This window comes from Eleginops maclovinus, chromosome 10 (assembly GCF_036324505.1).
Source record: "Eleginops maclovinus isolate JMC-PN-2008 ecotype Puerto Natales chromosome 10, JC_Emac_rtc_rv5, whole genome shotgun sequence".
NCBI classification, from domain to species: Eukaryota; Metazoa; Chordata; class Actinopteri; order Perciformes; family Eleginopidae; genus Eleginops; species Eleginops maclovinus.
This window is the reverse complement of record NC_086358.1, coordinates 16,297,051-16,315,365: the sequence shown is the minus strand read 5'-3', so window position 1 is coordinate 16,315,365 and position 18,315 is coordinate 16,297,051. Positions and strand designations below refer to the sequence as shown.

At 37.5% G+C, this 18,315-nt stretch overlaps 1 protein-coding gene across 5 annotated transcripts in view; it reads left to right on the top strand.

The window, feature by feature from the left end:
- The window catches only part of LOC134871154 (formin-like protein 1), a 38,705-nt gene continuing 20,390 nt past the window's right edge, over window positions 1–18,315 (top strand). For 3 of the 5 annotated variants that reach the window (XM_063893780.1, XM_063893782.1, XM_063893781.1), the window contains exons 1-9: window positions 1–782; window positions 11,057–11,140; window positions 12,548–12,631; window positions 13,907–13,980; window positions 14,390–14,473; window positions 14,617–14,760; window positions 16,715–16,820; window positions 17,459–17,535; window positions 17,745–17,838. In XM_063893780.1, the coding sequence (XP_063749850.1) occupies window positions 630–782; window positions 11,057–11,140; window positions 12,548–12,631; window positions 13,907–13,980; window positions 14,390–14,473; window positions 14,617–14,760; window positions 16,715–16,820; window positions 17,459–17,535; window positions 17,745–17,838 (900 nt within the window). In that variant the 5' untranslated portion in view covers window positions 1–629. The remainder of the gene's footprint in view (window positions 783–11,056; window positions 11,141–12,547; window positions 12,632–13,906; window positions 13,981–14,389; window positions 14,474–14,616; window positions 14,761–16,714; window positions 16,821–17,458; window positions 17,536–17,744; window positions 17,839–18,315) is intronic. The other 2 variants (XM_063893783.1, XM_063893784.1) reach the window with 1 other exon arrangement.

The following is an 18,315-nucleotide window of genomic DNA, read 5'->3' as shown; positions in this document are numbered from 1 at the left end:
TGCCTGCTGGATCTCTGCCTTTCCCTCTGTTCCTCTTTCTTCCTCTGGATGTGGAGATCAAAGTCCCAGAGTCTCCCAGCATCCAACAGCAGATGGGGGGCTTCCTCAGACTTCCTGCAAGCACTAAGACTCATTACCCGAGAGCACTGCAGCTTTTGGAGTAGTTTCCTGCAGAGTTTTCTCCCCACCTGTGCAGCGGGGAAGTGATACCTTTCTTGGTTAATCCTATATTTTTTTCTTCTTATTGCAGCCTCGTCCTGCATGCAGACCTCCAGGCTTTGAACTTTATCTCCTCCCCTTCTCTTTCAGTCGTTCAGCTGTCACTCTGTCTGTCAGTCTCAGGATATCCCCTTCCCTCTGTCTAGGGTTTCATAATGCATCAGGATCTCATTCGGGGGCAGGGGTGCATTTCATCCCTCTGCTTTCTCCTTGTTTGAGAGTAGGGACCAGTAACGAGTGCTACTTTATAGGATGAACCAAAAGACTGTGGTCATGGAAATAACGAAAGGTCACGGGCCACACAGAACGTCACACGTAACTTTGAAAAACTAGATACAGAGTTTATTTGGTTTTTTTTGGGAGACATTTTTTTGTATTTGTATTCTCTTGGATCTATTAAATTTACAATCATGGGAAATGCAGCAGGAAGCATGGAGGTACCCCAGGGTAAAGAGAGTAAGGCGGTGTCGGCCCCTCCAGGGTCAGCAGGCTCCCAGAATCCATCTGAAAAACTCCCAATGCCACCTGAAGAAGAACTGGAGCAACGCTTCAGTGCAGTGCTGGTGAGTGTTGCACTTGGCACCTGTCAACTTTCAAATTACAGCAAAGGGACACAAGGCAAACGGTGTATACAAACAAAGAATTTGGAATATGTTGGAAATGTGCATGTCCTCAGAACCAGCTTATCACAGTGCCAGGTACACAATGCCACTGTGGAAAGATACATAAGAGGTCCTTTATACTGGAGCTTACTGCAGCTTTAGGCTCACTGCATGGTCTGCTGGAGGATAAATGATAGAGGGGGGGGTCAGATCTGTTTACAATTTCATAAAAAGTGCAACTTATCTTCACCTTTGACCATAAATGCTTAAAAATCAGCTAAGAATACCTTGTACATCACTATTTGATTTGATTTGATGCCCTTTTAAAGAACTCTACAATGTTACAAAGAGTATATAAATACTATATGACCAACACCTGGGCACCACACTTACTTGGTTTGGCCTAAGCTTCTTAGTCCTGATTAACAGAAATGTGTGATGGCATGCAATTTGTATACTTCCAACAGTTCATGTTTGTCTTATTTTTTGTTCCAACATGACAATGCCCCTGTGATGAAGCCAAATCCAGGATTAAATGTTTTCTTTCAGTTTAGTGTAGAAAAACTTGACACATCTCTCTGACGTCAAACCCCTAAGAACCCATGGCTGTTACTTGAACACTTTTCAAACCAGATCCAACTGTCTTATATGAAAATAATGATATGTCTTCATAATAAGTGCCCGAAAGTGAAAAGGAAAGGTCTTCAAAAACTAATGTGAGAAAATGTAATAATCCCTAATTGTATATGCTCCTGTTCCATATGTGTGACAACACACTTTGCAGGTACAACATACTATTCACACCCACATTTTATCCTTGTTTTTTCCCACCCCATCTTTTAAGATTTCTTGGGAAAAAACAGAAAAATGAAGTTTAAATGTTGTTCTATTCACCAAAACACATTGTGTATATCCTTGAGGTTTAACAAAGGCACCAAATGCATATTTTTCTACCTGATGAAACCATAACACCATTGACAAAAAGTGGATCTAGGCTACTCTCAATGTCCTGAGCTTTTAGTATAAAGCCACTGTTTATAGTACACACATACATATATATTATACACATCTGCCATACATATCTGTTTATAGTACACATATCTATATATTATACATATCTGCCATATACATCTGCTATACATAATATATGCATCTGTCCATACCTCCTCATTCAACAGTGTAAAGTGTTTAAATACTCTCAATGTATTCCACATATGTATATATTTCACATCCTCAAATCTTTATTGTTAATATTGTAAATATTCTTCTCTCTTTTTGCACTACTTTATTTATCTTTTGCACCATGCATGTTGAGTTGTTGGAGGAGCACGCGACATAAGATTTTCATTGCCAACATATACGCTGTATCTGCTGTGCATATGACCAATAAAACCTTGAAACCTTGAAACCTTGAAACCAAATGGAAACAGAAGTAACACAAAAGGGTGCAGTGGCTTCACTTTCCTGACCTGGATGTTGCCATTTGAATACAACACTTGAAAAATGTAGCAGCATGCTGTTTTTTTGGTGCATCGCAGCCACCTGTAGATCAGTGGAGCAGTGGTACTATAGTCAGGTCCAAAATCGGTTAAGATCAAAGTGGAGTGTAGGTTGTAAAAGCAGCATAGTTACGTCAAAGATTTGTGATTCCTTGACATATTCAACTATCACATACGTGTCTGATACATTATTGAGGCGTCCACATTATTTAGAACTGGTCGTAACTTTCTTTAGCTGAGTGGTTAGCTGCAGTGTGCTGTGGTTGTATTGAAAATAACTCTCCCTGATTTTTATTCACCAAAAAGCTTTCATGATTCTTATACAAAAATGATATTGACATATTGTGTTAGATAAATGTACTTTGTTTATTCTCTGGCCGTTACCACGACGAGTCAAAGCTACATTGTCAAAATCATTGTCATACTAGAACAGCACTCCTCGTACTACGGTAACTTAATTTATTCTTCATTACTTCCTTCTGCCTCCTGTTTATTACAACATATGCAGTGACAAGCTAAACTCATGCCTTGGTGGTGACACTCAGAAAAAAACAATGGGAGACGGTATTGAGTCTGAGAATGCAGAAATGTTCAATATGTGGCCGGACCACATTATGTATAATGAGCTGCATTCCTGTTGTGTCCTCATCTCTGAAGTGCGGGGTATAGCTGGTCTGTGATTTTAGCGCGGAAGATAAACACACAGGCTTGAGGTTTTTTTTGTCAGTGAGTATACTTACAGAAGCAGCTTCCTTCTAACCCTCCTGAAGGTGAATGGCAATCAATTAAAGCCCTGATAAATGCTGCTCCCTTCCACTGAGGCAGGTCAATCAATGAGTGTGAGCATAAAACGCTGTAGAACCCAAACTCTCATTATGCCTGCTCAAGAGCTAATTGGTTTTCTCAATAGGGAATCCCTCAACCGTACTCTGTGAAAGTCAGAAATAGTTTCAGTCAGCCTTTTAATTATATTTTCAATTATTTTGTATTTCCACAAATACTACATTGATTGTTAGGAAGTATGTGGACACATGTACATTATGTATGTAAGTATGTCATCTAATGCTAGAACAACCTCCCTCCACTGTTCTGGTTTCAGTCTCTCCACCAGATTTAGGGGTTTAAACCCATTGAGACAATGTTTGATTTGGGTGATCAGGTCTGACACAGTCGGTGTTGATGTTAGTTTCAAAGGTGTTGGATGGAGTTGAGGATAGAGCTCTGTGCATACCAGTCAAGTTCTTCCACACCAAACTGGGAAACATTTTCTTAATGTTGCTTGCTATGTGGATGGTGGAATTGTCTTGTTAAAACAGGAAGTGGAACAGCAGAAAAGTAGCCACAACATTGGAAGCACATGATTGACTTACATATCATTTGAATGATTTTGATGGGACTTAGGGTTGTAGAACATAGGTGTAGACCAATTGTCTGTTTAGAAGAAGTGGACCTAGTCATTGTGATGTCACCCATTTGTTTGTGGGCTACAGTTGATTGGTCTTTTGAAATGAAAAGTGGAGAAAAAAAAGGAGGAGAAAACCAAACTCCTACCAAGACCAAAATAGTAAAACCTTCCTGAAGGGTTAAAGTTGAGACAGGACAAGACCTTGTTAGCAACCCATCAATCACAAGGTAGCCACGCCCCGAAAGCACATCCTGCCATATCTTCCTTTTTACTCTAAATGTGATCATCATTCAATATTTTAACACCAAGCTGTATTGAATAAGACTTGAAACTAGTGATTGAGGCCATACAGTGTTTTAATTCATGTTTAGTAAGGTAATACATTAGGTGAGATTTTTTTCATCGACTTCTATGCAGTCAGACTTCTTCTTGCAACCAAAGGAATTGCCCTACTCTTTTAAGGGCCTTCCACATTGGCTTAACAATTCTAAACTGGAGGTTGTTAATTGTTTAAGCAAAAAAGTACACCTAAACTGTTCTGTCAGAGATGTCTACATCATTTTGGCCATATAATAAACATGTCTCTGTAATATTTGACCTTCTGTAGAAGGTGCTCTAATGAAATATAACATGTATCATGCATCATATAACAGGTATTTTAAGCTATCTCTTTTATTCTTTGCTGTAGCTTTGGAATTGTCCATGATTCAAACTGAAGGGCCGAAACCATAAAAACATTATGTGGCAAAAATACTAAATGTTCTCCTATTCAGAATAAATAAACAGTATTTATGCCTATGTTTTAACATCCAGTTCCAGTTTGAAACACAGTCTGTTAGTTAAAATGATGTTGACTCTCTGTTAGTGAGTGGAGGTCATAGGATATCTCCTTATCTAATATTGCATCTGATCTCTTGTTTTGCATACAGGAAGTCGTTTTGCAAATGTTTTTTTTTTTAACCTAGAGTGCATATCCATATTGTACCATCCAGTCCCTCTTGCAGTGGAATGATTTGTGTGTGGGGTCGTGGGATGACCACAGCAATGAATTAATGTGACACCAGCATGTGTCCTGTGCCAGCTGCTGCAGGTTGTTCTGCTTCAGTATGTGAGGAGCTGCAGTGAATGTGCAGTCTTTCATCTTCAAAAAAGCAGGCGTCACTCTGCAGCAGTTTAACTGCATCTAAAACTGTTTCTACTCCCTAGTGCGGAACACATTCCCAGCGTTCTTTTTTTTTGCAACATCATCATTGCATCCCACCAAATGTACGTAGATCATTTCTCCCACACACACCCCCTCCTCATGCAGTCGCCCCTACATCTTCTGCTGAGTCTGCACAGCAAATCTCCTCTGCTAAACGGAGACGATACTCTGTCTGCATACAAAACATGCACCCGCCTGTGTGTGAGGATGTCAAAGTGAGGGATGCTTCAAACTGTCGATGCTTTTATTCTTCTCTTCTCAAAGGGACAACAGAAGAGGTGTGGATTCGGAGGGAGGCGGATAATGTGTGCGTGCATTCTCTCATGTACACATTTGCATTAGGATATATAGGCAGTGTTTGGGAGTTATATAAGCCAATAGGTTTCTTTGGGAGCAGCTTTCATCAATGCTTTATTCATGTGGTGATGGATGTGTGTGATGCCACTGCAGTGTTTTCATAACTGGGAGAATCAATATCGAATCAACAGAAATCTACGCAGTTCTGTTTGTGCCAGTGTTCAAACGCTTTAGGCACAGCCAAGTTTTGGAGCACTTTCCCACTTTTGCATAACGCTTTGCATATTTCCCAACAGGGAATGCGGCAGTGGGTGGAATTGTAAATGTGCATCTGTTGATTTGTTTACTGTATTTACAGACTGCGACAGGAAGAAAAACCACAGAACAAATACTCTCTTGTTAGCCGTTCTAATCATAGAGCTGGTTAAGGGTTTTGTACGTTTGTTTGTCGGACTAAGAATTAACTGAACATTAGTGTCATCTCTACAAAGTACCTTCATGCTGTGTCTTATCCTAGCACTGTTACGCCATTAAAAGACATTTCATTTCTTTAGATAGCGATTCATCACGATCACAAGTCCCTTTCCCAAGCTCCATAAAAAATTATGTTTCCAGTTTGGTGTGAAAAGGACTGGCCTGCAGCAAGCCTTGAACAACACTTTTGGGATGATGGATAAACAACCCACCAGGAACAGCCCTGGGCTAAGTGATAATATTGGTAGAGCGGCCACAGACAGAATTCTAATCAATCATTACACAATATATACACTTAATGCCCAGAAGTCATTCTTGGTATGATCAGAATCTGACTTTTACCAAAAGGGTGAAAAAAAACCTTATAAATGAAAACGCTTCATGCCATTAATCTGTAAAGACAGTGAATATGGAAACAAATCAACATGAATATGTTTTGGGCCGATTGGGAAGGGACACAACAAACAGCCTGAACAAAAAGAAAAACTAATATTTAAGAGGCAATGGTTTATTTACACTAATTTATACATTGTTCGATATCAATATTTAAATGTTTAACTTCAATACCGATATATAGCAACACCCTTTTAAATTCAATGTGGTACCAGTATCAAGATTCCCTCCATGTTTGCCAGTAAAGCTTATTTGCATTTTATTAATAATACAATGTTAAGCATCTCTTGCTCATTCTGCACCCCTATATAACCTTGCATGTGAATGCTTATTAAAGTGTATAATGGTACCAATTCATAACCACTCCAAGCTTTTGCTTAATAAATAAATGTATTGATCCTGAAATTAGTTTTAACACGATTACATGTGTTACATTGAAATAACATTACATGCAAAACAGACACAGACTTCCACTGCGTGAGACAGTAGGGCAGGGAGAGGAATGAGGACACAGATTTAGCAACGATTATTCAGCCATGGCTGCAAACGCAGCTTGTTTCTGTTCACTTGATAATTCCATTGATCCGTCCTTTCGGGATAGTCAGCTCATTTAGGAATTCAAAGTGCATCTTTCAGCGACTCAAAATATGTCCCATTTCTGTCTGCTCAACTCAACACATTGTCTTCCAACTGTCAGTTTGAACCCCGTATTCTTGAATTTACAATTGTTTCATATTCTGTCACTGAGCATAGATGATAAAAGCAGGTGTTAAAGGTCCTGTATTTTCTTTGAATGCCTCATAAATCAGCATAATGGAGGCTATGTTTTTTGGGTTTCCTAAGTAGAGAATACTGAGGCAGTTATTGCGCAGGTTGTCATGGAGAGAGTGTGACAACATGCTTTCACACTTAATGAGGCATTAGGGTGTATAAAAGGATCACATAGCAAATCAGCACGCTAGAGGTGAAAATTAAACTTGTTTAAATACGAAACACAGGTTATACTTTACATGTCTGAGCCTACTTCAGTACAGTTCTACCATTCCAACAACACACTGGAGACCAATTTGATGCTGATCTGAGCTCTTGGCCAGGTGCTTTGCTAATGTTAGTTTGTAAAGGTTTGTTAGTGCAACACATAAAGCAGTGTTACTCATTTGCGTGTATGCATGGCAATCCATTTTCTGAGTTTGATATCATTTTCTAATCTTTTTCTTCCTCATTTGTAAAAATTGGTGAAAGATGTAACTCTCATTCGAGCCGCACATGGCTGAAGAGCACCACTACCCATTGTTCTAAATCGTAAAGCAGCACAGATTAAAATAAAATTAGATAAGATAAGATGTACCTTTATTAATCCCTGTGGGGAAATTCAAGTGTTTATGCAGCAACAGAGAAGAGGAAAAATACACAGGGATATGACACAAATCCCAAACACAAATTTAAATTAAAAATTCTAAAATCAAAAAAAATAATTTCTAATCAAATACATCACATTTAATATATATTTATTGCTTGGACAAAAAAGGTTTGGGTACCACTTACATTCAAACTGATATCAATACCTGTGATTCAGTGTCCAACGGTAACTTGTTTCTGTATTTTGCTCCCAGAAATGTAATAGTGACTGCTTTAGCCTCGCCTGCACGGTTGACTCACTTTCACTCTGCCAAAGCCTCTTACTTGTACTGGTCCTTCAGATGCTTGATTCAGTTGCTACCCTTTAAAAAATGTAGTTCAAAAACAACATTTGCATTGTGTTGAAAGTTTATCGATTTTTAGTCCTGTTTAGAACAAACAATCCTGACATTTTTTCACCTGTTTTCACAAATGGGAAGAAAATATTCCTGGCAAAAATCTTACACAGCACACAACAACTCTTAATATCAGACTTTATAGTTTATATAAAAATATATCTCCAGATTTGTCTCCCTTTCTTCCTTCTCAGGGCTTTCCTATGTTGTCTATGCTTTGACATAAATGGGACAAGCTGACAACTGTGTAAGACTTTCTTTAGTTTCAACAGAGAACTGTCCACAATCCGTTGGGATTTTCGGATTCTTGAAACTTACTGTATGTAGGAAAAACTTGCTTAGATAGAAGATAGATAGAACCGGAGGATGAAACCCTCTTTATTGTCACATACATGCACACAGCAGAGCACACACAGTGAAATTAGTCCTCTGCATTTAACCCATCCTAGTACTAGGAGCAGTGGGCAGCTATCGTGCAGCGCCCGGGGAGCAATGGGGAGGGGGGATTGGAGGTGTCCGGTGCCTTGCTCAAGGGCACCACAGCAGGGCCAGGAGGTGAACTGGGACCTCTCCAAGTAGCAGTCCACTTTCCATATTTCAAGTCTGTTCAGGGACTTGAACCGGCGACCCTACGATTCCCAGTCCAAGCCCCTACTTACTGAGCCACTGCTGGACACTGCTTTTGATATTGTTGGATAAATGTGGCAATATTCTTGATATAAGTACTTTAATTCTGATAATATTTTGTGTATTATTTGGTGACTGATGGAGCGGAGTTTTGAGTGTTGAACTCTTCTTAATTTAAGATGCTTTTCAAAAGTTGACCGTTTCCTTTGCAAAAATAATTATTGAATGTTATATATCAATTCATGCTTGTCATTTTCAGGGACTTTAAATCCTGTCTCTTGCAGTGCTAGAGTAGTTTTATTCAGTGTTGCAGCTGGCCAAACATAACCGGCACATATTGACCCAGCGGCTCCATTAGTCAGGTCTGATTTATCAGATTCACATCCAGCCTCAGAACAACATTGATTTGCTGTGCCATTTAGAATTTACTGAGCCACTGTTTGTCACTGCAGCTTTGACGTCAGGATAACGTTGAATGTTGTATAATGATTGTACAATTTCTATTTTATAAAAGGACACATTTAAAGACTTATGTGGTTAAGCTTAGGCTAATCTCTGCAGCTCAGAGGTAAAATAAAGTAAAGTCAGCAGTAAGAAACCATTGCGGGACATTCCTCAGCAAACTCAGTCAGTGTTTGAGCGCTGACCTCGTGAGGAATCGCTCAGCTACAACTTAGACAAGAGTAGGAGTGTTAGGGAGGACAAAGCAGAGGAACAGATGAGACAAGAGGAGGATGTGTAGCATTTAGACAGTGAGGAGATAGCTGACTGTGTGTCGCCCTTGAGTAGATGTCTCCTGCCGACTAGCCCAGTTTCCTGTGTGTGTGTGTGTGTGTGTGTGTGTGTGTGTGTGTGTGTGTGTGTGTGTGTGTGTGTGTGTGTGTGTGTGTGTGTGTGTGTGTGTGTGTGTGTGTGTGTGTGTTATAATTAGCTGATTTGATGATGTGATACAACCTGTTTGTTATATGGGACACCACAACTGGTGTGTGATGAGAATCTTTCTTTGGAACCTCTCAAAAACTGTGTGGAACATCAAGGATGAAAAAATATATATATTTATAATCCACACAAACAAGCTTATCCTCAAACAGCTGAGTTTAAGATTCATCAAAGTGTAGTATCAGGATGCTGATTCCAAATAAAATATGTTCATAGACTTTTATAGATAAAGCAAACAAAGTTGCATTTCAGATTTGTGGTTAATTTAGGAACAAAGTAACATTGTATCACTGTTTATGAGAAGGTGAATGACGTGCTGCGATGTTAGCAACAAAACAGTTCTTGTGTTGTGATGACAGCTTTGCAGAATTGCAATGTAAACCCACCGCCTTTGAGTTCTGACTCATAGAGTGGCTGAGAACAGGAAGGCCATGACCAAGAAAACATTCATTATTGAAGAAGGCTTCATAGTGGGAAACTGTCCACTTGTGTTTGTTGTCGTATTGTTTTAGGACCATCTGCTTAATTAAATAATACCATTAGAGTTTGGAAGTCCACAACTTGACCCATGGCCATGGATAATTAAGACGACTATAAATAACCTGGTCAGTAAACATGAGTAGTAAGATTTTGAGAAAGCATACTAGCTTTTTTAGAAATGGCTGCGGACAACTTTTTATTATATTTTTTTACCAAAATGTGTTTGTTTTTTCTGCCACATCGTGCATATTTCGAATAGCAATAGCAATAGTAATAGTAATAACAAAAATCCACCTTTTTTGACAGTTTCGCTAAAGTAATTTGCAGAAAAGTAAATAAATACAAATAAGGCATTCAATTAAGGGGGAGAAATACATCTTATCTAAGATTGTTACTAAAATAAAATTATTAAAATAACCCTACATTAGTTTGACATGTGTTTACCTCCTTAAAAAAACCCACCTAAACTAGACATTATTTATTATCACAATTGTTCCACAAGTTAACCACTTGCCATATATTATGTATTTTTGTCTTTATTATTGCTTTTTAAAATACCCCTTCTTCCTAAAATTATACAGGTTTCCAATTTCAAACCACCTCTAAATGCAGTTAGGAAGCCAATTATTCATAATTGCTAAACTTTGTTAATCACAGAGCGCCAAAAGGGAGGTATTTGTTATGTGCATGAGTGAGTCAGAATGCTGAGGATGTAGACAAATAGGTTATTTGCATATTACCAACCAAATTTGGTCATTTTTGCCTAAAGCAGTACACGTGTCAATATTCTATCACTGACTCACAGACTCTAACTAACAGCTGACAGCAGCATGAGAAACATTTAGCTTCCTAGCTAATCAATGTGTCCTGTTTTGTTTTTCTGCATGTTGAATGCTCACAGTAGCAGTTCAACAATAAAAAAGGCATCTGCAAATATAAGAATCATTAGTTTATATACTAATATACATTGTCAACGTTCAATACTGCTAACAAAATGCCATGTTTCCCAGAAGTGTTTCTACATTCTCAGAGCAAATTGTGGTTCCTTTTCAGTTATAGATAAACAGTATTATACAGTATTATATTTTGCCGCAGGTTCATATATTCCGCCTCTTTCTATCCAAAAGCCTGCATCTTTTTTCCTTCTTCTCTCTGTTTTTTAGAACACAATGAATCTTCCTCCGGATAAGGTGAAGATCCTCAGCCAGTATGACCACGAGAAGAAGTGGGACCTGATCTGTGACCAGGTGGGTGTGCCCTTTAGATGTACTGCCCAGGCTGTCACCATGCACTTGTCTCTGCATATTCTATTTAAAAAAAAGGCTAATTAAATGCCCCTATTTTGTGGTTGGCTGTCATACAATATAAGCATTATCCATACAGTGACGCAATGTGGATGCCACACACCACACTAATCCTCAAACACACACAAACACGCAGGAGCTCATTAATATCACACATTGCCTTAGTAACCAAAGGAAGGTTTATAACAGCCTGCCACATGAGGGGAGAGTGATTCCAGAGGACCCCTATCACTAACGTACAGAGGCTCACTCAGTTTTTCATTTTCGGAAATGAAAAAGAAAATGAAAGCCAATTATTTACACTTCTACGGTAGAACATATCAGCCAGGGAAATAAAAAAATAAGAGCCAGGTGATTATAAGCGCAGATGCACTGAATATATTTATTTATTACGTGTGTGTGTGTGTGTGTGTGTGTGTGTATATTATGTGTAGAAAACAAAGTGTAGTAAGTGACACAGTCCACAAACTGAAGTAGAGAGGTAAACATATTACTTTAAAGCTCACCTATTACGCAATTCCACATTTTCATGTCTTTTATACATAAATATGTGTCTCCTCCATGTAAATACATTCTGACAGATTCAGGAAAAAAGATTCTCTCTCTTTTTGTCCTGATCCATCTAAATAAAAACCTGTCTGACAATCAGCTGATCAGATTTTGGCCACTGGGATGTGCAACCATTAGCCAATAACCAACCAAGGTAAAAACCCACCCACCTTACCACCTGAATCCTCCTAGATCAATCAAACCTAAGCTAATCAGTCATTATTTAAAGATACTAAGTCAGTATTCTAAGATAAAAAGACATTTTGAGATTCTTTTTGACATAGTTAGTCATTATTTCGAGATAGTAAGTCATTATAATGATTGGAATTATATATATTTTTTTTTGCATGTTGGCGGATATGGGCTTCCATACTTTTAGATGTTTGTAAGCTCTTATTGTTTTCTCCATGAATAAAAATGTAAAAAGGAACTTCATAGATGGTGTGATTGAAGAGTGGGACTGCTCCAGCTGGACTGTGTGTGAATATAACTCCTGCTCTACTGTAGAATCATGTCTCTAGAAGCATGTTAGGATCAAACTAATTTGCATAAGAGACGCTGTGTAATCAAACCACCTGTGTGAAGCCTCGCCTGAGCTCTGCCCTCTGGACCCCCCCCCCCTCCCATCACTGCAATCAGATATAATTAGAGGTGTGTGTGTGTGTGTGTGTGTGTGTGTGTGTGTGTGTGTGTGTGTGTGTGTGTGTGTGTGTGTGTGTGTGTGTGTGTGTGTGTGTGTGTGTGTGTGTGTGTGTGTGTGTGTGTGTGTGTGTGTGCGTGTGTGTTTCTCTGCTTCTTCAGGAGCGCTTTCAAGTGAAGAATCCTCCGTCTGCTTATTTGGAGAAGCTGAAGAGTTATCTGGATCATGGAGGAGTCAGTCGCAAGGTACAACCCAACTGTCTCCCATCTCACCTCTTAATATCAGGCTCAGTTTCTGTTCACAAAAGTCCCTTATCTCCATATTTTCAAGGGAATGTACGTTTATAATGCTTTACATTATTGTGGCAGAGGATGAAAACAATATTTTACACTACCGACATATTGACTGTGTACTGAATTATTTCTCAGATCTTATCAAGATTCAAGATTCAAAGGCTTTATTGTCATGTTCACAGTAGCTGCAGTGTAGTTATGGCAAATGAAAAAAAAGTCCCAGGGTCCTCCAACAATGCAACATGAATATATATAGGACATAAAACCAATAAAAATAGTGAAAGAAATAACAGAAAAGAGATCAAATAGTGCAGGATTTTTGCAAAATGTGCAAGTAAATAAACATAAAATAAAATTGGTGCAAGAAGAAGTCTATATACATGTAAATAGAGTATGATATACAAGAGATAACTATTTAGATAACTAAATTGCAAGATGCAAACAGATGAGTGCTTATGGAGATTAAGCATAGTCCTTGGTATTTACAGTTCACACAATATTGATAAGAGAATAAGCTTGGTTTAACAGGACTCTTACACCTATCCTGAATCAGAAAACTAACCTTTATTTTTGATGCTGTTCGTGATCTTAAACACTGTTAACTATCTATATTTTAATGATAGGGACACATCTGAAAAAAACACAAGGAATATGTTTGAGTTGTTTTCAAGATTTCCATTTTGTTTGCACGATATTGATTTGAAAAAAAAGAAGCCTATTCTCAATTTAAATTTGGATAATTTCACAGAGCTGTCAATGACAACAAAACACCAAAGCATAAATTCATAAATCCCAAGAAATATGAATCATTCATATATCCTTTCTGTAGTATATGAATTGAATTTAGTCATGTCTGACTAAAATACTAAAAAAAACACTCATAACCATGTATTGATTTTGAAAAGGCACTCTGCAGACCTACAGCTTTGACCGCAGTAAACATTGATTGAATAAGATGACACAGTTAACTCTAGATTCACATCCTGGAAACGTTTAAATGTTTTATTGTTTCATTTAATCTGTGAACATGTGGCTGATTGGAATGTGAAGAAACAAGTTATGAATGGCATGTTTTTGTGTCAGTTTCACTGGTAGAAAGTTTTTCACTTAAATGAGAGAATGAATTCATATCATTTCAGTCAATGCTTTAACTCAATACCCTGACATCCTTCAGATGTCCTTATATTTAAGCTTTACTTGCTTCCCTGCTTCCATGTGTGCTGTCAGTTTAAGAGACGTGTTCAGGAATCCACTCAGATCCTGAGAGAGTTGGAGATTTCCCTGAGGACCAATTACATTGGGTGAGTCTCACTCCAGTTCTCAAAGTCTTTGTCAAGCTCTACCCTCTGTTAAAGGGGACAAGCTAATTACTACACACATTAAAAGTTGAGCAAATACATTCTCAGAAAAACCTCAGAATAAAACTTTCTATTAGCATTTGAGACTCTAAAGGAAGTGTTGAATTTAAAGATGTTTTAACACAGTATATTAAAATGTCATGGTCATTTAAAACCTCCTAAATATTGTTGGAAACATCTCTCCTGCCTAAAATAACATTGTTATATTAAACGTTTGTATTTACTGAACGTGTGCTTTGAACGTTTTCAATAAAACAAATTCAGGCGATGTTTAAAGCAAAAATATGTATTTTTTGTGGCTTAAAAGGCATATTTTCCACATACAGTAAGTGATATGTGGTTTATCTTGCAGCTGGGCTCAGGAGTTCCTAAATGAAGAGAACCAAGGCTTAGATGTTCTTGTGGATTATCTGTCCTTTGCCCACAGTGCTGTCACGTAAGTACAAGCTTGAAACACCATTACTTTTATTCCTGAAACTATCAAGTCTTATCTTCTCCACACAGCCACAACTGTATCAAACCTACCCATAAATACCACCACGGCAACATTTGTATGAGTTCCGATTCTGTGATTTACAGGTATGATGTGGACAGTTTGGACAATGGAGTAATGCCCTCGGACAAATGCAAAATAATGGACAAGTCAGTCGAGGATCTGAGCAGGAGTGCCAGCAACTCACCCACTCACAGTGCCTCCAAGGCCAGCAAGGGATTCACAGTCAGGTACGGAGAGTGTGAGGAATGATTCATGATTTATGGGATGTTGTCCCAGGTGAGAATGACAATAACTGGTTAGTATGCTGATCCTGTACACATGTTTATTTTCTATGAACAGATACCGTATATAATTTAGGCTTCATATTATATTGAGGCATTTCATTTTTATTCATTAAGTGTTTAAAGGCATGAGTGGATGATTAGGCAATGGCCCCCTCCTGTGCACTCATGCAAAACCCCCCAGAACCTCAGATATGAATACTTCCTTCTTGTCTTTGTCTTTTAATCATGATAATGGGACTTTCTTTGGGTTTTGCAAATGACCTTGGACGTTGAGAAGCTGGGATGGACATATTTGACTAGATTTTGAAATGTTATAGACCAGCCCTACTTAGTTATTTTGTTTCTCTTTGCAGTTGTATCACCACTTCTTGTAGTTGTGAGTCTCTTTGTGTCTCTGAGCATCTTTTCTGCACGTCTTTGTAACTGTTTTGGACTCTTTGGAGACTAAATTGTATTGTGTATGGTTGGCCTGTCCTTAACCCATTCATGTGATTACATTATTATAAATGGTTTCTTTAAGGTTTACAAACCATGTAATGACTAAGCACAGTGAGTAACATCCATCAAGTTAATAGAAATAAATATCAGTAAACTATTATTAAAGGGCCATGGCTTTTTTTTAAACAATAAACTATCAAGATAAATAAAATAAAGCTAAAGTTGGATGGGGTTGAAGTCAGAGCAAAAATACAAAATATATTCAAACATTTCACTTTTAAGTTATAATTTATGAACCCCTAAATAATGTACTGTAAATCTATAATATTTCTAACCTACATGTACAAATACTTCACACTTGTATGTATACTATTCCATAAAAACACAGATTTATGTGCAAATACACACGCAAAAAATACTGCTACACAGATTAATTTCAGAGCACGCAGTTTCTGCCTCCTGATCCCTCCCTCGACAGATGACACAGTTGTGGAGTGTCTGTTTGCATTTGATTTCCAAATACATTATCACACACACACCCACCAACACACACAATGTTGTGGCCCATTCTACACACATACAAAACATTTATTTTACACCCAGCATAGAGGATATTTTCTCCAGCAGGATGCCATGCTGTTTAACAAACACAATGTATGTTTATTTCTCTCTTTAAGTTGTTTAAATAAAATAAAACACAATACTGTTATTGTGTTTTCCATGGTGATCTAAGAATATAAGATCATAGTATAAAAAAACAACATTTGAATTATAGATATCTTATTTAAAGTAACAAGTAATGGGACATTAAATAATAAACCTAAGAGAAATAAAATGAATCATTTTTTAATTAAATGATTTCATTCATAATGAATCAATATAAAATAGTTTTTACATCTATATATGATACTACTGATTGACCGTTTATGATTCATTGTTGTCATTTTGTTTTGTTTTCAAATTACAGAGGGTTTTTGTTTGGCAAAACAACTTTCAACTTCAGAAAATAATAGAGTCATTTTTATTAAAGCAGCACATGAACTCTGCGGGTTTTCTTAAAAAGATGTCACACTACAAATGAAGTTGTGCAGTTACACGTGAACACACACTCACACTCACACACAATCACACACTAAGACATGTAATGTTTCTGGTCTGAAGTGCCATAGTCTGGGCTATTGTTCAGATTGCAGTGACAGAAGTCTGAGTGACTCTCCTAACATTAGACCTGTTATAAGACAAAGTGGGGGTTTCTGGCCTTTAGCTTTTAATCTGCAAAATGATAATTAAAATATGGAATATCGTTGTCAACAATCCAAGCACACACAGCCACTGCAGCCATCACACAGAACATTTGACCGAATAAAAGCATGCGTAAGCTTACTAAGTGGTTAATAAATATAGAAACATATAGGTGTAGGGACAACAAAGCCGTAACCCCAGCGTCTCTCACCTGCAGATTCAACTCTCTCCAACACAGGAAAGCCCTGAGGAACTCTCGTGTTGTGCAGACAGACGATGTCCATCTCTGCATCATGTGTTTACGTGCCATCATGAACTATCAGGTATTTAAAAACACATACCTTTCAAAAAACACATACTTTGTTGTTATCAGAATTTGAGTCGGTTTATTACCAAGTAGGTTTACACATACAAGGAATGTGCCTTGGTATATGTGGGGCATACAAAGACACAAAAAGAAGAAGACTCTTCTCACAAATATAAAATAAGGACAATATTTACACAACATATAATTATGTGAGGAACAGAATATAATATAACAAAATATGACAAATACTATATACTCTATTCAAAGTGGAGCGCTGTGCTGATTTAAAGACTTAGTGTGGAGAAGAGATAGGAGAAAATAGGATTTACCATTTTAAAAAGAACAAAATACTGTTCGCATGACATGCATAAATGTTATGCAAACATAAAATACTCATGAGATACATGAGACTACTACATGACTACTACTGGACTTGAGAAACAAGATGCTATGATATAATTATGTAATGACACACGTTATTAAGTTACAAAACAATTATCAGAGGTCAAAAGTAAAAATTCCATCTTAAAAGTAAATATGTTGACCCAAATTCTAAATTAAAATTAAAGACAGTTAATCAGATAAAATGATGTCATTATTTGAAATTAAGTCATTTTTAAGAACTGCATCATAATTGTGATTACATGTTTTCAGTCTGGGTTCAACCTGGTGATGAAGCATCCCTGTTGTGTCAACGAGATCACGCTCAGCCTCAACAACAGGAACCCACGGTACGCAGCACAAACTGTCTGAAATGTAATCTGTGTGCATTGTGTTTTCTGTAGGCTAACTTAATATCATGCCTTTCCTCGATGTAACTCAACATTACAAAAGAATGTGCTGAGAAGGGTTGGGCTGAAAAACCTCATTATTCATCTCACAGATAGATAAAAACAACACTTTCCCTCATAAGCAAGTATATGTTACATGTACTCCTCAGGACCAAGGCTCTGGTGCTGGAGCTGCTGGCTGCTGTGTGTTTGGTTCGAGGAGGTCATGACATCATCCTCTCCGCCTTTGACAACTTCAAAGAGGTACAGCAAGAACATTTCTACTAAATTACGTTCAGCAATGTTCATTTGTAAGCATCATAGCGATCACAAATATGTTGTTTACACCTGTTAGCAGCGATGGCAAAAATACACACATACTTAACTCAAGTAGAAGTACAGACACTCATGTTTAAAAATACTCTGTTAAAAGTACAGACTAAAGAAGTATCGGCTTCTATACAATTACAAACTGTTTGATAGAGTCAACCTGGACCTCACTTAAGATTAATACAACATTAAAGAACTTCTATTTCAAATTGTAATACTGTCATTGTCTTGTCATACATACACCAATAGTTTTTTCTGTATGACATTAAGTTCAATGCAATGATGAATAATAATGCAACCAAATGCAGATTAAAACAAAAATAAGTAGACTGTTTTGAAAAGTAAAATGTTGTCAGAAAAATAAATACTGGAGTAGAGTACTGATACCAGATTAATGTACTTAAGTACAGT